The sequence below is a fragment of the Delphinus delphis genome, chromosome 7 (genome assembly GCF_949987515.2).
Source record: "Delphinus delphis chromosome 7, mDelDel1.2, whole genome shotgun sequence".
Taxonomy (NCBI): Eukaryota; Metazoa; Chordata; class Mammalia; order Artiodactyla; family Delphinidae; genus Delphinus; species Delphinus delphis.
Window position 1 is genome coordinate 94,184,865 of NC_082689.1, and position 21,386 is coordinate 94,206,250.

The 21,386-nt window shown below is 42.9% G+C and overlaps 1 protein-coding gene and 1 long non-coding RNA gene across 9 annotated transcripts in view; one reads left to right on the forward strand and one right to left on the reverse strand.

The window, feature by feature from the left end:
- The window catches only part of ACMSD (aminocarboxymuconate semialdehyde decarboxylase), an 81,131-nt gene extending 63,693 nt beyond the window's left edge, over positions 1-17,438 (reverse strand). For 2 of the 7 annotated variants that reach the window (XR_011246548.1, XM_060016906.1), the window contains exons 1-2: positions 17,212-17,427; positions 10,202-10,246 (exon numbers count right to left, since the gene is read on the reverse strand). Coding sequence is in view for 4 of the 7 variants with exons in the window: in XM_060016906.1 (XP_059872889.1) it covers positions 10,202-10,246; positions 17,212-17,268 (102 nt within the window). In the remaining 3 variants the exon portion in view is untranslated. Of the gene's footprint in view, positions 1-10,201; positions 10,247-17,211 lie in introns of all 7 variants that reach the window. The other 5 variants (XM_060016907.1, XM_060016909.2, XM_060016905.1 and 2 more) reach the window with 3 other exon arrangements.
- Positions 13,685-21,386, forward strand: part of LOC132428676 (uncharacterized) — a 70,447-nt gene continuing 62,745 nt past the window's right edge. For both annotated transcript variants that reach the window (XR_009520177.1, XR_009520178.1), the window contains exon 1: positions 13,685-15,012. This is a non-coding gene — a long non-coding RNA (uncharacterized lncRNA). The remainder of the gene's footprint in view (positions 15,013-21,386) is intronic.

Below are 21,386 nucleotides of genomic sequence, written 5' to 3' on the forward strand. Positions count from 1 at the left end.
CCAAACTCCCAATCCATCATCCTTCTCCCACCCCACCTCCTCCTTGGCAACCACAAGTCTGTTCTCTCTGTGTGTCTGTTTCTGTTTTGTAGACAAGTTCATTTCTGTCATATTTTAAATCCTACATATAAGTGATATCATATGATATATGTCTTTCTCTCTCTGACTTACTTCACTTAGTATGATCATCTCTAGGTCCATTCATGTTGCTGCAAATGGCATTATTTCATTCAGATGTTATTATTATTATGCTCTGCAGTGACGTTGTATTTGGAAATCTGAATATCTTTCTCTCTCTGTTATTTAAATTTGAAGATCTGTGCTGGACTCCTTGGATCTCCTGGAGGAGTTGGCATAACTGGGGCACAGCCTTCTTCTCTCGACCAGGCTTCGTTGGAGTGACAGGTCAGTGGTTGCTTTTGGGAGGAAAGAAGATTCTTGGTTCTTCAGTTACCCTGCTTTCATTGCAGCCTCTTCAGCTCCATGAGGAGGTATTGCTTCCAGCTTACCACCCAGCGTACAAGGCACTCATACATTGGATTTGGACTGCTTTTGGCCCAGAGAACAAGACGGGTGGGAGAGAGTCCTGGTCAGAGTCGATAATGACGGCTTACTTTAAATCATTTTGGCAGATGGCACAGATTAGTTCAAACTCGTCCCATTTAGCCATGGCTCCATGGCTTCTTCTGCTTTGTGACATCAAATATCTGTGGAGTCTCAGACTCTGTCCCGCTAGCTGTTCTGTCTAGAAACTTCTGAGTTTGGGCTCATTTTTAAGATAGTTATAATAATATGACTTACCTTAAAGGGATCTTGTGAGCATGAAATGGGATAATCTTTATAAAGCACTTAGTAGAGTGTCTGACACATGTTGAGTGTTAGTTATCCTTAGTATTAATGATGTATGGTTAATTAGAGACTGGCTGTCTCCCGACATTCCCTTGCTTAAGGACACATGACCTCTGGTGGTGCTTCAGAGCCTCAAGATTGCCCTTGGGCCCTACGTGATGGCCGTGTAAGCGTGTGGTGATCAAAGGCCTTGAGTTGTGCTTGATGGAGTTCTCTGCAGTCCTCCTCTTCCTCTTGGCTTGCGCTCAGGTCTTGCTACAGCTTCCTCCTTTATCCTTCTGATCCAAGGACTAGACCTTCCCCATCTCCTTCATGGACGAGGCCGAGCACTTTTCACCTTGAAGCGCGGCAGCCTGTGCACACCTCCCAAGCATGAGCAAGCCCTCACATCCATGTTTTCATTGCTCACAGACTGGGGAATAGGTCAGTAAGCAAGTGACTTGTGTAACTATGACAGGTATCTACACCCAGGCAGAGCCGAGTCTCTGAGATCAGGACATCAGGATTGATTTGCCTCAGTTCTGATTCTTTGCTGACAATGACAGCACCTGAACCACCTTCCTAGATTGGAGACTCTCCTGCAAGAGTACTGGTAGAGGTAGGGCCCAGCCTCCCTCTACTAAAACCCAAATACTTGCTCTCCTTGTCTCAAACTTGACAGATCAGTGCTTGGTTGTGAATCAAAATCAAGTGATGCAAAAAGACAAGAACAGTTGAGTTTATGCTGCCAGTATTGATTCCAGCAGTGGCCATGAGCTATGTCCATTGGCAGTGGTGCTGGTGGCAGTGTCCTAACCGGGCTGTACCTGTGGCATGGCCTTGGCCGTGGCTTCAATCACCTGCACATTTGAGTGTGGTTCCCTAAACATTTTGTAATTCTTGAGGGGCTTAAAATACTTTCAACAAATTCCTTTTCTGCTTAAACTAACCATTCTTTGTTTCTTTTGTTTGCAAGCAAGGGTGCTGATAGTGAATGCACAAATAGAATATAGGAACACATCTTTTTATTTGTGAAGGGAGTAGAGAGGGGTGGTGGTAAAAGAGAAAAAGTTGACAAACAAACTTTCATTTGGCAATTAGAAGTTTTTTCTTTTGCTTCTTACTAGGAAAGCTTAATTACCATAAAATACCCAGTGTAGCAGAGTGCTGAGAGCCTGGTCTCTGCATTTCAATAGATAGGGGCTTAAATCTCATTAAATTACTTACTAGCAGTCTAACTGGCTAAGTTACAGCCCTTCTGAGTTTAACCTTCACTTTTTCTGTCTGTAAAATGTGGACCGTTTTATTTGTCATGCTTGTAGCCACCCAGCATCCTTGGAACACTTCCTATATGGGAAGATATTTTCACATTATGATTCCCCCTTTCTGAGGGGGAATTCAGAATTCACTTTCCCAGCTCCCCTTGTAGCAGGGGCACTGGCATGTGCTCTAGGCTCTGCCGATCAGAAGACCCCACGTGTGACTTTGATTTGGAAGTGAGCCCTGTGAGGAAGCAGAGACTCTGCAGAATCCAGTCTTTTAATAAGGGGTGTTGCCTGAGGTGTCAGACGTGGCTGGAGCAGAAGCTGCAGTGCTTTGCCCTCCAATGTCAGCATCGTCAGCATGAGCTTCCTGTCTCACAGCCTTGCTAGAACAGGTCCCCGGCCAGGTATTGGGCATTGTTTCTGTTAGCACAGCCTCTGAGCTTGATCTCTGGCCCTCCCAGAAAGCCTGTGAGCTGTTTCTCTAATTAAACTAGCTAGAGTGGATTCTGCTGTTTGCAACTAAGAACACAGAATGATACAGAAGTTTCAATACTAGAATGTTTGTAGAGAACTTAGTACAGTCCAGAGAGCTTGCTTAATGAATGATGGCCAGATTTTGTTTTCGTTTTTTGTTTTTTTGAATTTTATTTTATTTATTTTTTTATACAGCACGTCCTTATTAGTTATCTATTTTATACACATCAGTGTATTCATGTCAATCCCAATCTCCCAATTCATCACACCCCCACCCCCACCCCCACCCCTACCCCTTTCCCCCCTTGGTGTCCATACATTTGTTCTCTACATCTGCATCTCAATTTCTGCCCTGCAAACCGGTTCATCTGTACCATTTTTCTAGGTTCCACATATATGCGTTAACATACGATATTTGTTTTTCTCTTTCTGACTTACTTCACTCTGTATGACAGTCTCTAGATTCATCCAATGGCCAGATTTTACCATATACTATCAATGGCAAGGGAGGAAATTGGGTTTCTCTGGGAGGTGCACAAGTAAGTTTTGGTTTCAGACAAAGCAGAACGTGTTAAAACAGAAACGGATCATTTCTTTAGTTCAACTCTTGCATTTACCATTGAGTCCATGAGATGCGGTGGTATAGAGCTTAGCTGCTATAGAGCTCTTAGTGGTATAGAACTGGGAAAAGAATCCAGGTTCATGAAGCCATTATTCCACCCTGTCTGGCTGATATTTGGTAATTGCTGTCTATCTAGTAAGCAAATGTTAATTACTATAATTTCCTAAGGAGTCCAGTCTTTTGGGGGGTTGCCCTAATTATGTTGCAGGAGAATCAGACTTACTAAACTTTTCACTCCACACCCTTTATGCTGGATCCATCGTAAGGCAAATGAATGACAGCAACTGTCAGGGGAGCTCTTTCTCAGTGAAAATTACCACAGGGCAGCTGTGCCCCAGTAGGCTCCCAGTTCGGACGCGCAGGCTCAGGGGCCATGGCACACGGGCCCAGCCGCTCCGCGGCATGTGGGATCTTCCCAGACCGGGGCACGAACCCGTGTCCCCTGCATCGGCAGGGGGACTCTCAACCACTGCACCACCAGGGAAGCCCTCTCTTTGCTTTTTCAACCAGTATTTTGGGACCTGACAGTTATTGTGGAGAATCAATTCTTGATCCCTCTCACATGATATTTAGGAACCCAGGATCCCCGCAGGGATATAAATGGGCCTCAGAAGTCAGCACTTGCTGCTAGGGGAGGGACTGGGGGGTCACGTAGGTTCTGTTTTTAACATTGATCCCAACATCAACCAAGATCTTAAACTTAACTAATAATCAAGTAATTGGAGCAAGCTGCTTTAAATTATTTCAACTCAGAAACAAATTGTTTTTTTATAAACTCTTGAAAGAAAATCAAGGGTTCTTTTTGTTATTTTTAGTTTAATTAAAGAATTCTCCAACCATCCATCGCCACCCAGATAACTCATTTCAAATATGCCTCTAATGTTTTTTAAGCCAGAACAGCATGGGGTAGTAGAAGTCATGATAACTACAGCGGTCAGGAAACCTGGATCCTATGTGTAAATCACTTACCCTTAAAGTCCTGCTTTATTTCCAGGGAAGCCCACTTCGAATGACTGACTGCCACAGAGATGTAAAGGCCCCTCTTCCTTGCCCTCACCCCCCAACTTGGGACAACTCTGGAGGTTAGCTTTAGAGCTTTTTGTAGGGTCAGCTGAGGCCTCCACTGAGACTACATCACAGCTCGACATTGCCCTCTGTTTTATCCTGCTTCCTTCTTTTCCCTTTCAGTGATGTCCACTCTAAGAGCACTTCCTGATAAACCTTCTGCATGCTCATCTCTATCTCAGAGTCTGATTCCCAAGGAACTTCACTTCTGACACTTCTGATTCTTAAGTTCTAGTTCTAATACTATCTGCAAATGAGTTCAAATATGGCTGGTATTTCAAATGTCTGGTATCGTGTATCATTAAAAATGTATTTTATGGAATTAACCATATGATACAGCAATCCCACTCCTGGGCATATATCCGGACAAAACTATAATTCAAAAAGATACACGCACCCCTATGTTCATAGCAGCACTATTCACAATAGCCAAGACATGGAAACAACCTAAATGTTCATTGACAGATGAATGGATAAATAAGATGTGGTATATATATACAAAGGAATACTACTCAGCCATAAAAAAGAATGAAATAATGCCATTTGCAGCAACATGGATGCAACTAGAGATTGTCATACTAAGTGAAGTAAGTCAGGCAGAGAAAGACAAATACCATATGATACCACTTATCTGTGGAATCTAAAATATGACACAAATGAACCTATCTACAAAACAGAAACAGACTCACAGACATAGAGATCAAACTTGTGGTTTCCAAGGGGTAGGGGAGGTGGGGGAGGGATAGACTTGGAGTTTGGGGTTAGTAGATGCAAACTATTACACACAGAATGGATAGACGACAAGGAAAAAACTAGCACAGAGGGAAAAAAGAAAAAATGTATTTTAAAATTCAGTATTTCATATCAGATTCCATTCTCCTCCCCCTGCCCCCAGTCCCCACTCAGGCTCTCCCTCTAGACCATGCAAGCTGCCAGGCTGGTTGGACTTGAGGTACAAAGGTGGCAGAAATGGCCCAGACACTGTCACCAGGAAGCAGCCTCTCTCCCACATGACGAGGTTCTGAAGGACAGCTCCACGGAGGCTCTATTACAACCACCTCCAGCTCTATTCACTCAGCCTACTGCTCTCTCCCCCAGATCTGCTTGTCCTCCTGGCTTGGCCGCTTCTGTCCTTTGATATCAGCATTATCTTTCTCATCCCTCTGAGACTACATCATTTTCTCACTTCCCTCGGCTTGACGTGTCACCATCCCATCCATTTCCCAATGCCGTTAATTCTGTCTCCAGAATGGACGCTGCAAGGGCCCACTTCTCTCCATCTCCACTGCTCCAGCTCTGGTCCAAGCCCCATACTCTCTCACCTGGACGACTGCTCCAGCCTCCAGCCTCCAGCCTCATCTCTTGCTGCTTTCACTCTTGCTCCCCTCCAGCCCAGTCTCCACAAAGCAGCCAAGTAAACTCTTAAAACCCTAAATCAGATCTTGCTACCTCCGCCGCTTAAAACTCATGATCGATTCTTGTTGCCCTGAGGTGAAATCCAAACTCCTTAACCTGGCCTAAGACCCTTCATCATCCAACCCCTGCCTACCTCCGCAGCTTCATCCCACGCCTACACCTTTATAAGCAGGCGCTTTATTAACCCTTTTCAGAATATTCTAAGTATGCTGTTTGTTTTCTGTTTGGAACCTGATTGACTTAGCTAAAAGATATGTACATAAACATATTAAATAATACTATGTCCTTTTTAATACTATGTCCTTTTTCATAGGTGCCTGTATGTAAAAGTAAAATCACAGGAAAAGGTCTGCAAAGATACCCACCAAACTGTTAATAGGAATTACTTTTGAGCATGGGGAGGGCTGATCCAAGGGAACTGCAGCTTTATCTTCAATAGCTTAAATTTAAAAAGGAGAATTTATTTGACAGCCTTATTTTTTTAAAGTGCCTTAAATCAAGAAAGGTTTCATTTGATTTTGTCCTTTTTTTGTATGAATGTTATATTTGCATTGCAAATGGGACTCTTTCTCAGTTCATGTAGTTAATTCATATAATAAATGCATGTAAAATGAGAAAAATAAATAAAAAATAGAAAGGAGAATTTATTCAGATTCTACATATGTAATGGAAAGTTAAGCTTAAAAATAAAAACAGGAGATGAGGATATTGGACTAGAGGAATGGCTTTCAATCGATTTTGGCTGCGACCCCACGTTAAAAAATATATTTTCCATTGTGACCCACTGCATCTGTATAGATCTATTGGGGCTGGCCAAAAAGTTCGTTCGGGCACATTGTTCTGGAAGAAGACGAACGAACTTTTTGGCCAATCGAAGATTTATACAGATACAAACTGAGACAAAAGTTTGATGAAGCAATACTTACTCTTACCATGAACAATACATTCTGCTATTTTCTTTTGTAATCTATTTTATTTTTAAAGCTGTCCTAACCCACTGAATTGATATTATGACTCACTGTTGGGTTGCAGCCCGTATTGTCAAACACTGGACTAGATGCTCCCTAGTCCTACAGTCCTATGATTCTTTATCTTCGTGAGAATTGCCCCCGCCTTGGCCTTCCCACCCCCTTGAATTCCCTTACTATTTATTTTCTCTTTTGCTCGACACAAAATTGTCACTATCTGCATGTTCTTTATTCATTTGAGTGTCTTCCTGGCTCCACAGTGAGAGGGAAATCATGTTTTAGAGCAGGAACATGATGATCGAAGATCACACATAATAGTGTGTCTGAAAATGCTAAGTGTGATGGAAATGGTGTGTGTGTGTGTCTTTGTATTTCAAGGGCCTGAAGAACACTCAGTCGATGTTTCTAGATGCTGCTGACCCATGGATTTGAACTAGGTCCTGTGTCTGGCCTCTTTTAAATGCTGTTGGGTGTTCCTGCCATCAGCACTCAATTCTGCCGCCACCCCATGTGGCTCCTGAGAGGAGGCCGTACATACTTTTATGAATCTTCGACCAAATTATAAATATTCAACCCAAGGACAAATGTTGTTTTTCAGTTCTGAACAAGGCTTTACCATGGCAAACAAATACCCCTTGTTTCATTCCAAAAGCACTGAAAAACCAAAGATTAAGACGAGAAACAAATAGGGCAGACCAGAGAAGTGTATTGCAAAGACCTTTCAGAAAACAGGAATCTCTGAGGTAAATCATTCATGGGGGACAGAAAAGATTTGTTCACCAAAGGGATACAGGAGAATGAAAAGAAATTTCTACCCCAAAGTGCTGGATTTTCTCATTGCTCTTAGCTGAATTTGCATATTTGTATATATTTGCATGTTGTTTTCCAGTGACTGTGATCCCTGACCACTGTAATTAGGTAAATACCAATTTGGTTCTGTTTTGGTTTGTTTTGTTTCTGAAACAGAGGAAAGGAAAGTGTCACTGTTTTGTTTTATAAGACTACTGTTATATCCAGTTTTGCTGGAAATATCAGGTAATAGATTTGACTGGAAATATTTTCATTCTTGGATTTTTTTTGTTTGTTCTGGGTTTTTTTTTTTTTTTAGATTTGCTGTTAAGTTTTTGCAGTCTCTTTGACACAGAAGCAAGGATGAAATGAAGGCCATTCAAATCCAGTGTCAAGGTTACAAACTGCAGCCTGGGACAGGGAGTTAAAAAAAAAAAAAAATTACAGGCTGCCCATCCCTGCACTTGGGGCTTCCTAGTGGCCTTGTCATCATCTCCACTCAGCTTGTCTTCTCTTTTGGGGAGACTTGAGGCCAGCTTAGATCATCAGCTCCCGGGCTAGGAACTGACACTTTTCATGGGAGAAGTGCAGCCCAGTGTCTAAATTGGCACTTAGTGGGTGGCCTTTGATGAAAGTGAAAATGGGCTGCTCCAGAGATTCTGATGTTTAAAAAACTCTAATGATTTCCCACTGCCTTCAGGATCAAGTACAAAGGCCTAAACCCATCCTCCAAGGCCCTGTCTGATGAGGCTTCTGCCTACCTCTCCAGCTTCTTCCCACCACTTTGTGCCCCAGACTCTTACCTGCCTTTATCCATCCTCCACAGATCAGACAAGGTGACCTTTTTCAGCCGCTAAGACCCTCCGAAGAATTTGCATTACATTGAGAATAAAACCCGGCCTCCTTAGCACGTGCTACAAGTCCCTCCATGATATGGCCCCTGCCTACCTGGTTTCCTTCCATCTCCCCCTTTCACCACATCTCAGCCAAACTGCCCTCCTTCCTGTTCCTTGAACACAGCTCTTCCTCATATGGCGGGCTTTGCAACTGCTATTCCCTCATCCAGGGATGCTCTTCCAGGCTTTTCCTTCTCATCCTCTAAGTCTTTGCTAGCTCCCCGACCAGCCAGCCCAGATGCATCTCCCCAGTCATTCCCTGTTCCAGCACTGTTTTTTATTTCATTCTCTGAAGTGATCACGTTTGTTTGTCTCCCCCTAGAATTTGAGCACCGCAAGGGCAGGGGGTATGTCTGTCTTGTTCACCAGCATATTCCACGTGTCTAGACTGGTGGGCCTGGCATCAAATAGGTGTCGATAAAAATCAGTGAGTGAGTGAGTGAATAGAGCCAGTGGTTTTCAAACTTGAGTGAACATCAGAACCAGCTGGAGGCTTGTCAAAACTCAGATTGCTGGGCTTCCCTGGTGGCGCAGTGGTTGAGAATCTGCCTGCCAATGCAGGGGACACGGGTTCGAGCCCTGGTCTGGGAAGATCCCACATGCCGCGAAGCAACTAGCCCCATGAGCCACAACTACTGAGCCTCCGCGTCTGGAGCCTGTGCTCCGCAACAAGAGAGGCCGCGATAGTGAGAGCCCTGCGCACCGTGATGAAGAGTGGCCCCTGCTTGCCGCAACTAGAGAAAGCCCTCGCACAGAAACGAAGAGCCAACACAGCCCAAAATAAATAAATAAAATTTTTTTTAAAAAAAGGCAAAATTCCTTTAAAAAAAAAACAACTCAGATTGCTGGCTCTATCCTCAGCGTTCCTGATTTGGTAGGTCTGAGGTGACGCCCAAGAATTTGCCTTTCTCCCAGGTTCCCAGGTGAAATTGAACTTGCTGGTCCACAGACCACACTTTGAGAAATGCTGGTACCAGCCCCAGCCAAATGCTTGAGTTCTAGGCTTACGTATGTTTGATATCTCCAGGCCTTTGCTCCCTGTCTTTGCTTTCTAGTTTCCTTTATTCCTTGGGCAAGCCTTCACCTCTGCTTCCAGACCCAGGATGAGCATCACTTCTTCCAGGAGGCCCTCTCCAGTCCTTGGTGCCCAAGTCTACATCCTCCAGTACCTGGTGCAAAAGCTGTCCTTACCTCATCACAGTGCATTGCGTTACCCCTGCACGGGCTTCCCACACCACCAGTCCTCCAAGGGGCCTTAGTCATGTCTGTGCTCCACTGGGAGCTCAGGGGGGCTCCCCACGCGCTCCACGAGGGCTTGTGATGCCTCTGAAAATGAAGTCAGACCTGACCTGTGTGCAGCTCTAGATTTGCAGCTCTCTCAGGCTGAATGCTTTGCCCCAAGCCTTCTTCCTCTCGCTCTTTCCTCTGACCAAACTCAACCCTTTCTAACAGTGGCTTCTTCTCCCTTTTGCCTCCAGTGTTTAATTTCTCAGCCTGTGCGCAAACCTAAACTGTTCCATTTATTTGGTCAGCTGTAATATAATGTCATAACTGTGGAGAGGGCCAGGTTGCTTCCTTGACACAGAGCAATGCTAAAATTTGTTCTAGGGCAAAAAAAAAAAAAAAAAGAGAGAGAGAGGGAGAGACATTTCTTAATGGCTTGTGGAATTCCAGTTTTATCTTCCTGAATGCTGTTCTTTGACGTTATCCCCATTTTTGCAAATGATTTAGAGAAACCTCAGTGCTGTCCCCTTGCCTACTATAAAGTCGATTGGAGGGCAGAAGAGTTGGGGGTTCCTAGAGGCCCGCCTGCTGAAAGGTTTCAGACTCAGGAGATCTGTGGGTCTGAGGCATGCTCGTGCTTTGGGAGAAACTCACCTTGCCGTGGTGTTGGAGCTGCACCCAGCCTCCGTATCCGAATCTCTGTGGGGGAGAGGAAGCACAGTTAGACTGAAAGGTCAAAGCAGAGAGGACTGCAATAAAGGCGCATCCCTGGGACAGAGCATCCCAAGCTCTATCCTTTCAAGCAACACTTTCCCATTTTTCCCCATGCTCATGATCACTTATTCAACATTTATATTCAAATGAATGTTTTTTCTGAAATGTATTTATTCAGGAAGAAAATTCTCTATCATAGAAGTGCTAGTTTTACCTTTTCTCCTAATGCAGGTTGTAATTTTTAAATAAGGATGCACATTAAAAAATATTTGTGTATCACCTAAAATCCTTTCCAGGCCACTAGGAGTACAGACCGTAGGGACCACTCTTTAGGAAATACCATCTTAGAACATTAACCCTGTTCTTCAAACTGTGGTTTGCAATCTGTGAGTAGATCATGAAATCAGTTTAGTGGTTAATGACCCGGATGTTCTAAAAACATGAAATAGTACATGTAACAGGTAAGGCTGGTGTCCTACCCATATTCCTTCCCCGTAGTGTGTCTGTGCACACCAGCCCTCCTTCAACTAAAAGCACTCGCATTTCTTTGACAAGATTTTCCCTTTTGCCATTGGCACCAACTTTGATTAGGCCCTTCTAGAAGACCAGAAGTACCAGGAAATTAGTGGTGCTAATTTCCACCCCCCAAATCCCTCAGTCAACGACTGAGGGCATTTGTATATAAACTATACACACTGGTTTCCTCACCTCCTCGGGCAGGATGTCTCTGAGGTGAGGCACACATTCTACACTTCCACTGGCTGCCTTGCTTTCCCTGTCTCATTTCCCCACTCTACTGATGTTTCCTGGCATCACCTCCAGAGTAAACTGTTCGCATTTGAATCCGTATCTCAGGGTCTGCTTCTTGGAAAACCCAAGTTAAGATAGTAAAGCAATGGAATGGAATGGAATGAAATAGGATAGGATAGGATAGGATAGCATAGGATAGCATAGCATAGAACAAATCTATTAGAATGGCTTCCGTGTAGTATTAGTTTCATGAAACTGTTGTTTCCATTACAGATATAAATGTTTGTACCTAGTCACAGTATGAAATATATTTCTTCTTGGGGGTCATGAATAAAAATATTTGAAAGATTCTGCCCGTGAACATAGGCATATATGACTCATGTAACTATAGGTTTTAAAATCTCATTCTTTTCATTCATTCATTCATTTGTCAAACCCTCATGGAGTCCCACCATGACCAGCCTTTCTAGGGCAGAGAAAATAGAAGTGAAGGACAGTTGCAGCCTGTGTGGAGCACAGTCTTGAGAGGGCGAGGCCAGGGTGGGTGGGTAATTGAAGAGCCTTACCATGTGTGAGGCATGCTGTGATAGAGTGACATACAGGTTCCCCGGGAGAAGTGGGGGAGGGTACTGACACACAACATGGGCCAGGCGGTGTCATGGGAGGGAGGCTGGAAAGGTAACCTGGGGTCAGATTGGAGAGGTGCTTCCAGTGTTCAGCATTTCCACGCTCCAGAGCAATGGCTCTCAAAGTGTGAAGTTAGGGGGAGGGTGTGGAGGCCAGAGATCACAGTGTAAAGGGCTCATGGACAGCTCTTGTCAGCAACAATGGGTAGAGTTAGTGAAGCTAAATATTGTGCAACTCCTCGCTTGTTGTGGTTGGATGAGACCAGGTGACCGTGGCTTGGCTCTCATGTCACAGTACAGGGACGTTGTCTTGAGGGGGTCAGGTTCTGGCAGATCCCTCTTCCTGGCTTCCCTCTCACCTGCAGACTCAGAGGGGAGGTCTGGGCCTGCAGCACAGGGGTGTTTGTGTGTCTCTATGTCTGTCCCTGCATGCTGCCCCAGTAGACTTAAGATTTGGTCAGTTCTTTACCAGCCTTGTTCTACCTGGGCAGAAGGTCTGTTCTTGCATTCCAGCTCCAAATTGTCACATTAGCTCTGGAAGTCCACCTGCCTCCTCCCAGGTGACACTGGAGGACGTGGCTTACTAGGCTGGTCACGCAAGGGAACCTGTCCATCAGGGACCCCAGCTCCTCCTCCCGGCACCCAATTTCTCCTTCGTTGGTGCCCTCCCACCCCTTCATGCATTCAGTACCCTTGTGCTTTTCCCCTCTCTTCTCCTGGATAAAGCTGCCCAGAGTGCATGTCGGGGGATGGGGTGGAATGGCCTCAATCAGTTACACTTTAGAGTAAACCGAAATGCTCTCTTGAACCAGAAATTTACCATTGAAATCTTAATTTACTGTAAAAGGAAAGGTTTTATTTCCTTCTTTCCTTCCTTCCTCTGTTCCTTCCTTCCTCACTTTCTTTTTCTTAATTCCCTATGGAATGTTAACCCATAAGTTAGCTGGTGAGAGAAGTATTGCCCTGGGGAAGGGCAGAGAGGCAGGGAGGGGCAGAACGGAAGGATCTGGTCACACACAACAGTCCGCCTACAAGATACTTTCTTGGAGTAACTTAACATCTTGAAGCCGCTGTTTTCTTATGTGTGAAATGAGGCTCACCGCAGTCGCGGTGACATAAGGTTTTATGGGAATTGACTGAAACAATTCGAACAAAGCTATGGACACCAGACCTGGCTTACAGAAAGGGCTTCATCAATGCTAACCATGATAATGGTGGTGACAGTGGTGGGAGCAGAGGCGGTGGTGGCAGTAGTGGTGATGATGATGGTGATGACGATGGTAGGGATGGTGGCGATAGTAATGGCAGTGGTGGAAGCTATGACATGGTAGTGGTGATAGTTGCGGTAGTGCGTTTGGTGACAGTGGTGGTACCAATGATGGTGATGGTAGTGGTGGCAGGCAGTAATGGCAGTGGGGGTGGCATGGCGGTGACAGCCTCTTCCATCCTGAGGTCGTGAAATAAGGTGGACACTGGGAGCAGACACTAAGGAGTGCTGTGAAGGAAGAAGCCCTTTGTCACTCTGTGTTCCTCCCTTCCCTGTCTTGGAAAGCACTTGGAACGCTTTGGAACACCTTGTACTTGCCCTGAGCCTTTACAAAGACCTAACCTATTTGGGGCAACTTTATTCTGCTCCAGATCTGGCCTCCACACAATCCCCAGGCTCTCATCCTAGGTTGAACCAAGCCTGGGGTCTGAAATTTTTGACCCTTGGAGTAGTTTTTGCCAGAGCGTATGCCAGGAGGCATTTACCATCTGAAAATGTTTGACAGTGACCAGTGTCCCATAGACAGTTATGGTCATGACAAATAAAAAAACATATTAAAAATTCAAGGGAGGGCTTCCCTGGTGGCACAGTGGTTGAGAGTCCGCCTGCCGATGAAGGGGACGCGGGTTCATGCCCCGGTCCGGGAAGATCCCACATGCCGCGGAGCGGCTGGACTCGTGAGCCATGGCCGCTGAGCCTGCGTGTCCGGAGCCTGTGCTCCGCAGCGGGAGAGGCCACAACAGTGAGAGGCCTGCGTACCGCAAAAAAAAAAAAAGAAAAAAAAACCCGTTAAAAATTCAAGGGAATTCAGTTCTATCTACAAGAGTTGTGTTCCTGAAATGGGTATATGTGAATCAGAGGTTGATGAGCTGAATGACATTTTTAATGTCTTGGGGACCTCACACTCATGAGGTGAATAATGAACCTCCTGGGTAATGAAACCAGATATCTGTTTCCTCAGAGGAGTTGTTTAAACGTCAAGTTATGTCTGGGATTTTGTCTCCTAAAACCTTACAGCGATCAAGTGCAATTAAATCATCACTAATGAAAGAAGATGTAAATATATAATTTTTTTCCTAAAGGCTGGAATTTTGGGACCCCATTTAAAATTAGAAGAATCTTTGCAAACCCTACTCTCAGATACCTAGTAGGTGGGCAATGAAGTCTTGCTGAAGGAAAAAGCTGAAACCTTATTAGCATCCTTGTTGTTATGAATAATCCCATTGTGGATCAATCTGAAACAACTTTCACCCTGGTTTCTTGGGCCAGAGTGTGGGTCCTGATTCATCAGGAACAATGTAATCAAGTGCACCCTGAATCTACTCTCTTTCTACCTCAGGTAGATTTCCGCCCCCCTAAGGATCTTAACTCTGACTACAATCATTATTAGCAAGTGAAAAATGAAAAAATTTCTCAAATCCCAGTCCTTTATAATCATTAGTTAATCACCAACCCAGGAGTGTTGATTCTGCTTTTCTATTTCTTCACTGCATAAGGAGGTCAAGGATGTTGAAGTGTGTCTATTAATATTTAACAAGAAAAGGCAGGTTTGAAAAGAGATATCAGTTCTTCCAAAGGGGCTTCATCTTCCAAAATAAAACTAGGACTGGCTTAGTCTTTTCATTTCTTTTTATTGGGAAGTTTGAAAAAATGGTGAGAAAAGATTGGAGATTGATGTTTTGAAATAATATTTTACCTACTAAGAAACGATTTGAAGACAAAGGAAATTCTGCTAGAAGTATTGAACTCTATGAACACCAAGGACTATCTGCTGTCCACTAATGTCACTTTAATACTCTGATCATATAGACTGGAAATAAGGAAAGAGAGAGAGAGAGAAGGAACCCAGCACCATTTAGATGTATTTTCATTTATCTCCCTCCTCCCAGTTTGAAAACACAAACTGTTTTCTGCGAATTGTTTCATCACTGACTTGCCTGCAGTCCAACGGAAACTTCCAGCACATAGCAGATCACATTGCTTGACCTGCTGTGACGAAGCCCTCAGTGGGTTTACATGAGTGTGGAGAGTTGGGGAGCGGGCTGGTGTCTAGCAGAGGGAAGCAGGGACATCCCCCCCATGATGTGCTCCTGGGCAGCTCTCGGAAGGTAGGTGTGGGTGTAGAGCTATGGAGGGGCCACCATAGCCCCACGAAGCTCTGGGATTCTAGGCTCATTTCTGAGTCTCAGGGGCCTCATTTGTCCAGCAGGGCTAATGATAGAAATCCTATCTGAAACTCACAAGATTTTATATGAATCAAATTACATGTATATATTGCTCTCTGGAAGTGTAAGAGTATTATGATTATTATTACTACCATCAGCAGCATCATAATCATCAAGTATATCAGTTATTGAAACAAAAACAGACTCACAGACATAGAGAACAGGCTTGTGGTTGCCAAAGGGGAGGGGAGGTAGGGAAGGGAAGGATTGGGAGTATGGGATTAGCAGAGGCAAACTATTATATATAGGGTGAATAAACAACAAGATCCTACTGTATAGCACAGGGAACTATATTCAATATCCTGTGACAAACCATAATGGAAAAGAATATGAAAAAGAATATATATTATATGTATATATAATATATATATACTTAGTTATATACATATAACTGAGTCACTTTGCTGTACAGAAGAAATTAACACAGCATTGTAAATCAACTATACTTCAATAAAATTTTTTTTTAAAAGTATATCAGTTATCTGCTTGCAGCGTGTGAGATTGCTTGATAAAAGCCTGGTTTATGGGTACAAAATGCCCCTCCCCTCTTTTCAGGAATAATTAGAAGATAGGAAGACATAACTAGAAGATAGGAAGGCATAACTAGAAGATAAGAAGGCATAACATAAAGAGCCAGCAGAACTTGTGCATGGGGAATCTCCAGGGCACACAACTGTGGCTATAGCCTCCCCATGCTCTGCATCCCTGAGCTTCTGGAGCAGTTTTGTTTTTTGTTTTTTGGAGCAGTTTTAACAATGCCTTCAGGGCCCTGCATTAAGTGGGACGGCTAGAAATTGTCAGCTCTTGGTGACCAGTTCTCAGCTCAAAGTGCAGGCAGGCTTGGGAGGTAGGGTTATGGCACAGGATACTAGGTGGAATGTTTTGGGTATTCATCACTAACATTGTGAAGTGGTGTCTACACTTTAATAAAATATGATGAGGATGACAGCATTCAGAGCAGCAAGTTCCCATGTAGGCACTTAGGCTCCTTTTGGAGGGGTTAGTTTGATAGGGTTAGTTCTTACCATGAACGATAATAGGAAAACCTTTCAAAGATGTTTAACATCACTTGTATTTTCTGATCTACAGTGTCCACTGTCCATCTTACCTAAAATACCAGTGGACAAAGAAACACTTAAGATGACCATTTTTCCAGGAGACAACTATGAGAAGAAAATCGTGTCATCTACCTGCACAAATGAAACAGTGAACCACATTTTAATTAGAGTTTGGGTTCATTCATTTTTCCTCACTTGGGATAAAAAAGATGAAACACTATGAGTAGTGTATAAGTACTAGAGAAGGCTGAAGATTGGGTAAGATCTGATACTTAGCCCGAACAAAACTCAAACCAACTTTAAATTTCTTTCATTTTCCCCACCTTCCTGTTTTAGTGTTCATTTAAAAGTTCTTAATGACAAAAAAGAAATGTCCATCTTTTGAGAAACACAGAGAAGAGTCTTGAGAGACATTCATTGTGCAAACGTTTCATGTCATTTCCTCTAGGTTTTTTTTTTTGATGTTCCTACTCTGTACTTCATAACAAGGATTTACAGCTTAAAGAACATCAAAAAGGCATGGTTTCAGACAGTGTCTTAAAATAGACTAAAAAAAATTCCACAGAGCTATCATTTGGTGCTTCTAAAACTTATTTTAAACATTTTAGAAAGGAGATATATTTTAGAAGTAATGAGAACCTATCACATTCTGTTTTTTAATAGTCTCTTACTTGAAACCATAATTGTCACCTATCTCCCCAGCAGCTGAATATGTGACTTAAATGGAAGTAAACCTGCTTGACTTACATTGTCCAGAAGTTTTAAAGAGTGCTTCATTTGAGGGGAAAAGGGATTTTGAGAGAACACTTACTTCTTTTTATCAATGTTCTTTCAAAATAAATATGAAGTCATTAAAAAAACCTAGGAAATCAGAATAACTTAATAACTACCAAGTAACTTAAAATCACTCCTAAAGCAGAGAAACTTAACATCTACTCCCAAAAGAAGACATCATTCTATAGTAGAGGCATTGAGAAATGCTGGAGAAGTTCTAGAAATAATTCAGCAGATTAATCACCATTACCTTCTTTAGATCTGGCCATTCTTTTGGTAGAATATGACTGTGGATGTCAATTTTCATCTCCACGGGATCAGAGGAGACGCATGTAAAGAAAGAAGTTTTGATATGAAGAGGTCTTCATGAAAACCATGCAGTTAATTGATTTACTTCGTCCTTACAGCTGCCTTCAGGCACCACTCAGTATGCCTGCTCAGCCGGTGTAGATCCATTGGAGCTGCCTTCTTAAAGTCCACAGTTCTGTTTATCTGTCCACTTGGCTTTGGGTCAACAACTCTTTGGTAATCAGGACTCCGGGCACAAAATTAAAAAACAAAACAAAACTGTACTAAACCCCGTGAGGTCAAATGTACTGCAGACTACTTTTGAGTGACAGCAGGTCAAAAATGGACTAATCTTTGTTTTTGAATATTTTAATTTTTATCAAGATATACATAGTTAAAAATCAAATATCAGAAGTCTTTTAAAGAAAATAATAGATCCCTGACTCATCTGTTCTTATTCTTGGTTTCATTCCCCAGAAGAAACCAATTGTAATGCTTTTTGCTTTTTGTATCGTAGTTACCTCTAGGTCTTTAAACAATACTTAGCAATTGGCTTGTTCATGAAAATCTAGCATGTTGAAACGTGTGGAGGAAGTTTCATCTTGACTTTTAAATCATAGAAAGAACCCATACTTGGTATATGTTATTTCCTCCATTGCCTTTTCTTTCATTTGTTCATTCATGCATTTGACAAACTTTTATTGAGAACTACTATGTGCTGAGAATATAAGGTTGAGTGAGAGATAAAATGATACGTACATTGTTATAGGTATTTGTACAGAGTGTAAGTGTAGGGAGAAGTAGAGGGTTGTCAGAGCAGTTTGGGGAGGGCTTCCACTGGAGCATAAAGGGAGGCTTATGGTCATGCTTCCAGAGAGAGCCTGGAGCAAAGTAGCCCTTTATTGTTCTGTGTTTGCCCTTTCCTATTCCTGGAAAGCTTAAAATGTTCAGGGGACCTAAGGACCCTGGCAAAACCTTGAACCTGCTTTGGAATGCTTCCATCAGCTCAGTCTCCACAATGAAGGGACTAGGTAGTTAAAAAAAAAAAAACAGCCTTCCTACTAGGCTATTCAACTAGAATCTGGATAAATTTTAACAAACATTCTTTTCAACTAGATTCTGGATAAATTATAACAAACATATGTTTAAATGCTCGCTCAGCTTGAAAGAAAATACAGGAAATCCTCAAGATCATTTTTGTAAAAAGTTCAATGAGCTTAAGCAAATGAATTAGCCTTAAAATAACATGGAGGCACATGCCAGTACTCAGAGTAAGTGTAAGCAATTTTAAAGCACTTTCTATGGGCTAGGCACTGTTCCAAGCATTGTACTCAAATAAGAGGAACTATTACCAATATCCATTTGATAGGAGAGGAAACTGAAGCACAGAGAAGTTAGGTAACTTGTCCATAGTCACACAATAGTGAGTGTGTAAGTAAATAAGCCAGAATTTGAACCCAGGTAATGTGGATTCAGAACCCTGGAGCTTTGAAAATTAATATCCTAGAGGGAAGTGGGAGATCATACCATAGGCTTGTATGAAGTTGAGACTCCTTCATTAATGAATTGGAAGAGACACTTGCATGGAGATGCGAGGGGATTGAGCATATATAAGAGTATATAAGGGTGTCACAAAGTACAAAGGGTAGATTAAGAAAGTCTAAAAGGAGTCTAATTGGAGCTAAAAGAGGAGAGAGAAGTTGGAGGAGAGATATTCCAAGAGATAATCGCTAGGAATCAAAACCTATATCGACAAGGATTAAGAAAAAGAACTCCCTTTCTAGAAACTTTCCAGTGAAACTACAGAACACCAATAATAAAGATCCTATAAACTGCTAGAGAGAAAAAGAGAATGCCTTCAAAACTCAGCAATTAGACTGACAGCCAACTTCTCACAGCAATGATGGTAGCCATAGGACAATAGAATAATATGTTCAAAAAGCTAATAGTCAGCCTGGAACTGTATACCTTGTAAAATTTTATTTTAACAATGAAGAAGAAGTAAAGAAATTTTCAGACAAAAACTGAGTTTCCTACCAACAGAACTCACTTAAGGAATTTCTAATGATATACTCCAGAAAGGAGGAAAAATGACCCTAGGAAAAAATTGTCTGAAATGTAAAATGAGTGCGGAGTAAAGAAACTGGTAATCTTATAAGTACATTTAAATAATATTTTTAATAATAATAATAATAGTGATGATGGTGAGGATGCCTATTCTACAGAGTTAAGGCACTAGCAAAAGGTTGTCCAGCTATATTCTTTTTTTTTTTAAATGAATTTATTTATTTATTTTTGTCTGAGCTGGGTCTTTGTTGCTGTGCGCGGGCTTTCTTTAGTTGCAGCGAGTGGGGGCTACTCTTTGTTGAGGTACACAAAGGGCTTCTCATTGCTGTGGCTTCTCTTGTTACAGAGCACAGGCTCTAGGCACCACAGGCTTCAGTAGTTGTGGCACGCGGGCTTCAGTAGTTGTGGCTCGCAGGCTCTAAAGCACAGGCTCAGTAGTTGTGGTGCACGGGCCCAGCCGCTCCGCGGCATGTGGGATCTTCCCAGACCAGGGCTCGAACCCGTATCCCCGGCATTGGCAGGCGGATTCTTAACCACTGTGCCGCCAGGGAAGCCCTGTCCAGCTGTATTCTTGGTTTTTCTCTCCAAAGCATGCCCTCCTAACAGTGAATCTCCTAATTTTAACATCTTTTGCAATCTTGATAAGCTGAGAATTTCCTAAATCATCAAGTCCTGGTTCCTTTTCTCTTACCAGTTTTTTTATCTTTTTCCTCTTGCATTTGACTATAAACAGCAAGAAAGAGCCAGGATGAACCTTTAACATTTTGCTTCGAAATCTCCTCAGCTAAATATCCAATTTCATCACTTAAAAGTTCTGATTTCCACACAACTGCAGGACACACGATTGAGCTACGTTTTCCATCACTGTATAACAAGGATTCCCTTTCCTCTACTTTCTAGACTGTCCCTCATTTCCTTCTGAGCCCTCACCATTAGTGCCTTTAACATCCATATTTCTACCAATGATCTATTTATGATGGTTTAGGTATTCCCTAAGACAATATAAGCTTTCTCTACCATGCTCCTTAATTCCCTCTGAGCTTTCACTGGCAGAATCTTTAACATCTGTATTTCTACTGACTGCCTGTTCAAGGAAATCTAGGATTTTTCTATCATGCACCTCAAAGTTCTTCTAACCTCTGCCCACTGCCCAATTCCAAAGCCACTTTCATATTTTTATGTGTTTCTAACAGTAGCACCCCACTTTCAGAGGCCAAAATCTGCACTGGTTTCCAGTTGCTGCTGTCACAAATCTTAGTGGTTTAAGCCAACACAAATTTATTCATTTATAGTTCTGGAAGTCAGAAGTCTCAAATGGGTCAGCAGGGCTGTGTTCCTAAGGAAGGCTCTAGAACAGAATTGGTTTCCTTGCCTTTTCTAGCTTCTAGATACTGTGTGCGTCCTTGGCTCATGACCCCATCCTCCATCTTCAAAGCCAACAGTTAGCATCTCATAGTCCTTTTCTCTGCTTCTGCCATCACATCACCTTTTTTTGACTCTAACCCTCCCATCTCCCTCTTCTAAGGACTCATGTAATCACAATGGGACCACCCAGATAACCCAGGATAATTTCCCCATCCCAGGAGCTTTAATATAATCACATTTTCAAAGTGCTTTTTCCCATGTAAGGTGGCATTTTCACAGGTTCTGGGCGTCTTCGAGTAGGGACATTATTCAGCCTACCACAATTAGGCATGGTAAAAATTTCCAAACTAACTACTAAAAGATTACATATAGAGTATGTAACTTCCAATCCAGTTAAGTGGAAGATGGAATAAAGAAAAAAAATATCAATTCAGGGACTACCTTGGTGGTGCAGTGGTTAAGAATCCGCCTGCCAATGCATGGGGCATGGGTTCGATCCCTGGTCCGGGAAGATCCCACATGCCGCGGAGCAACTAAGCCCGCGAGCCACAACTATTGAGCTTGTGCACCACAACTCTGAAGCCCACGTGCCCTCGAGCCTGCACGTTGCAACTACTGAGCCCACACACTGCAGCTACTGAAGCCTGCATGCCTAGAGCCCATGCTCCATAACATGAGAAGCCACCGCAATGAGAAGCCCACGCA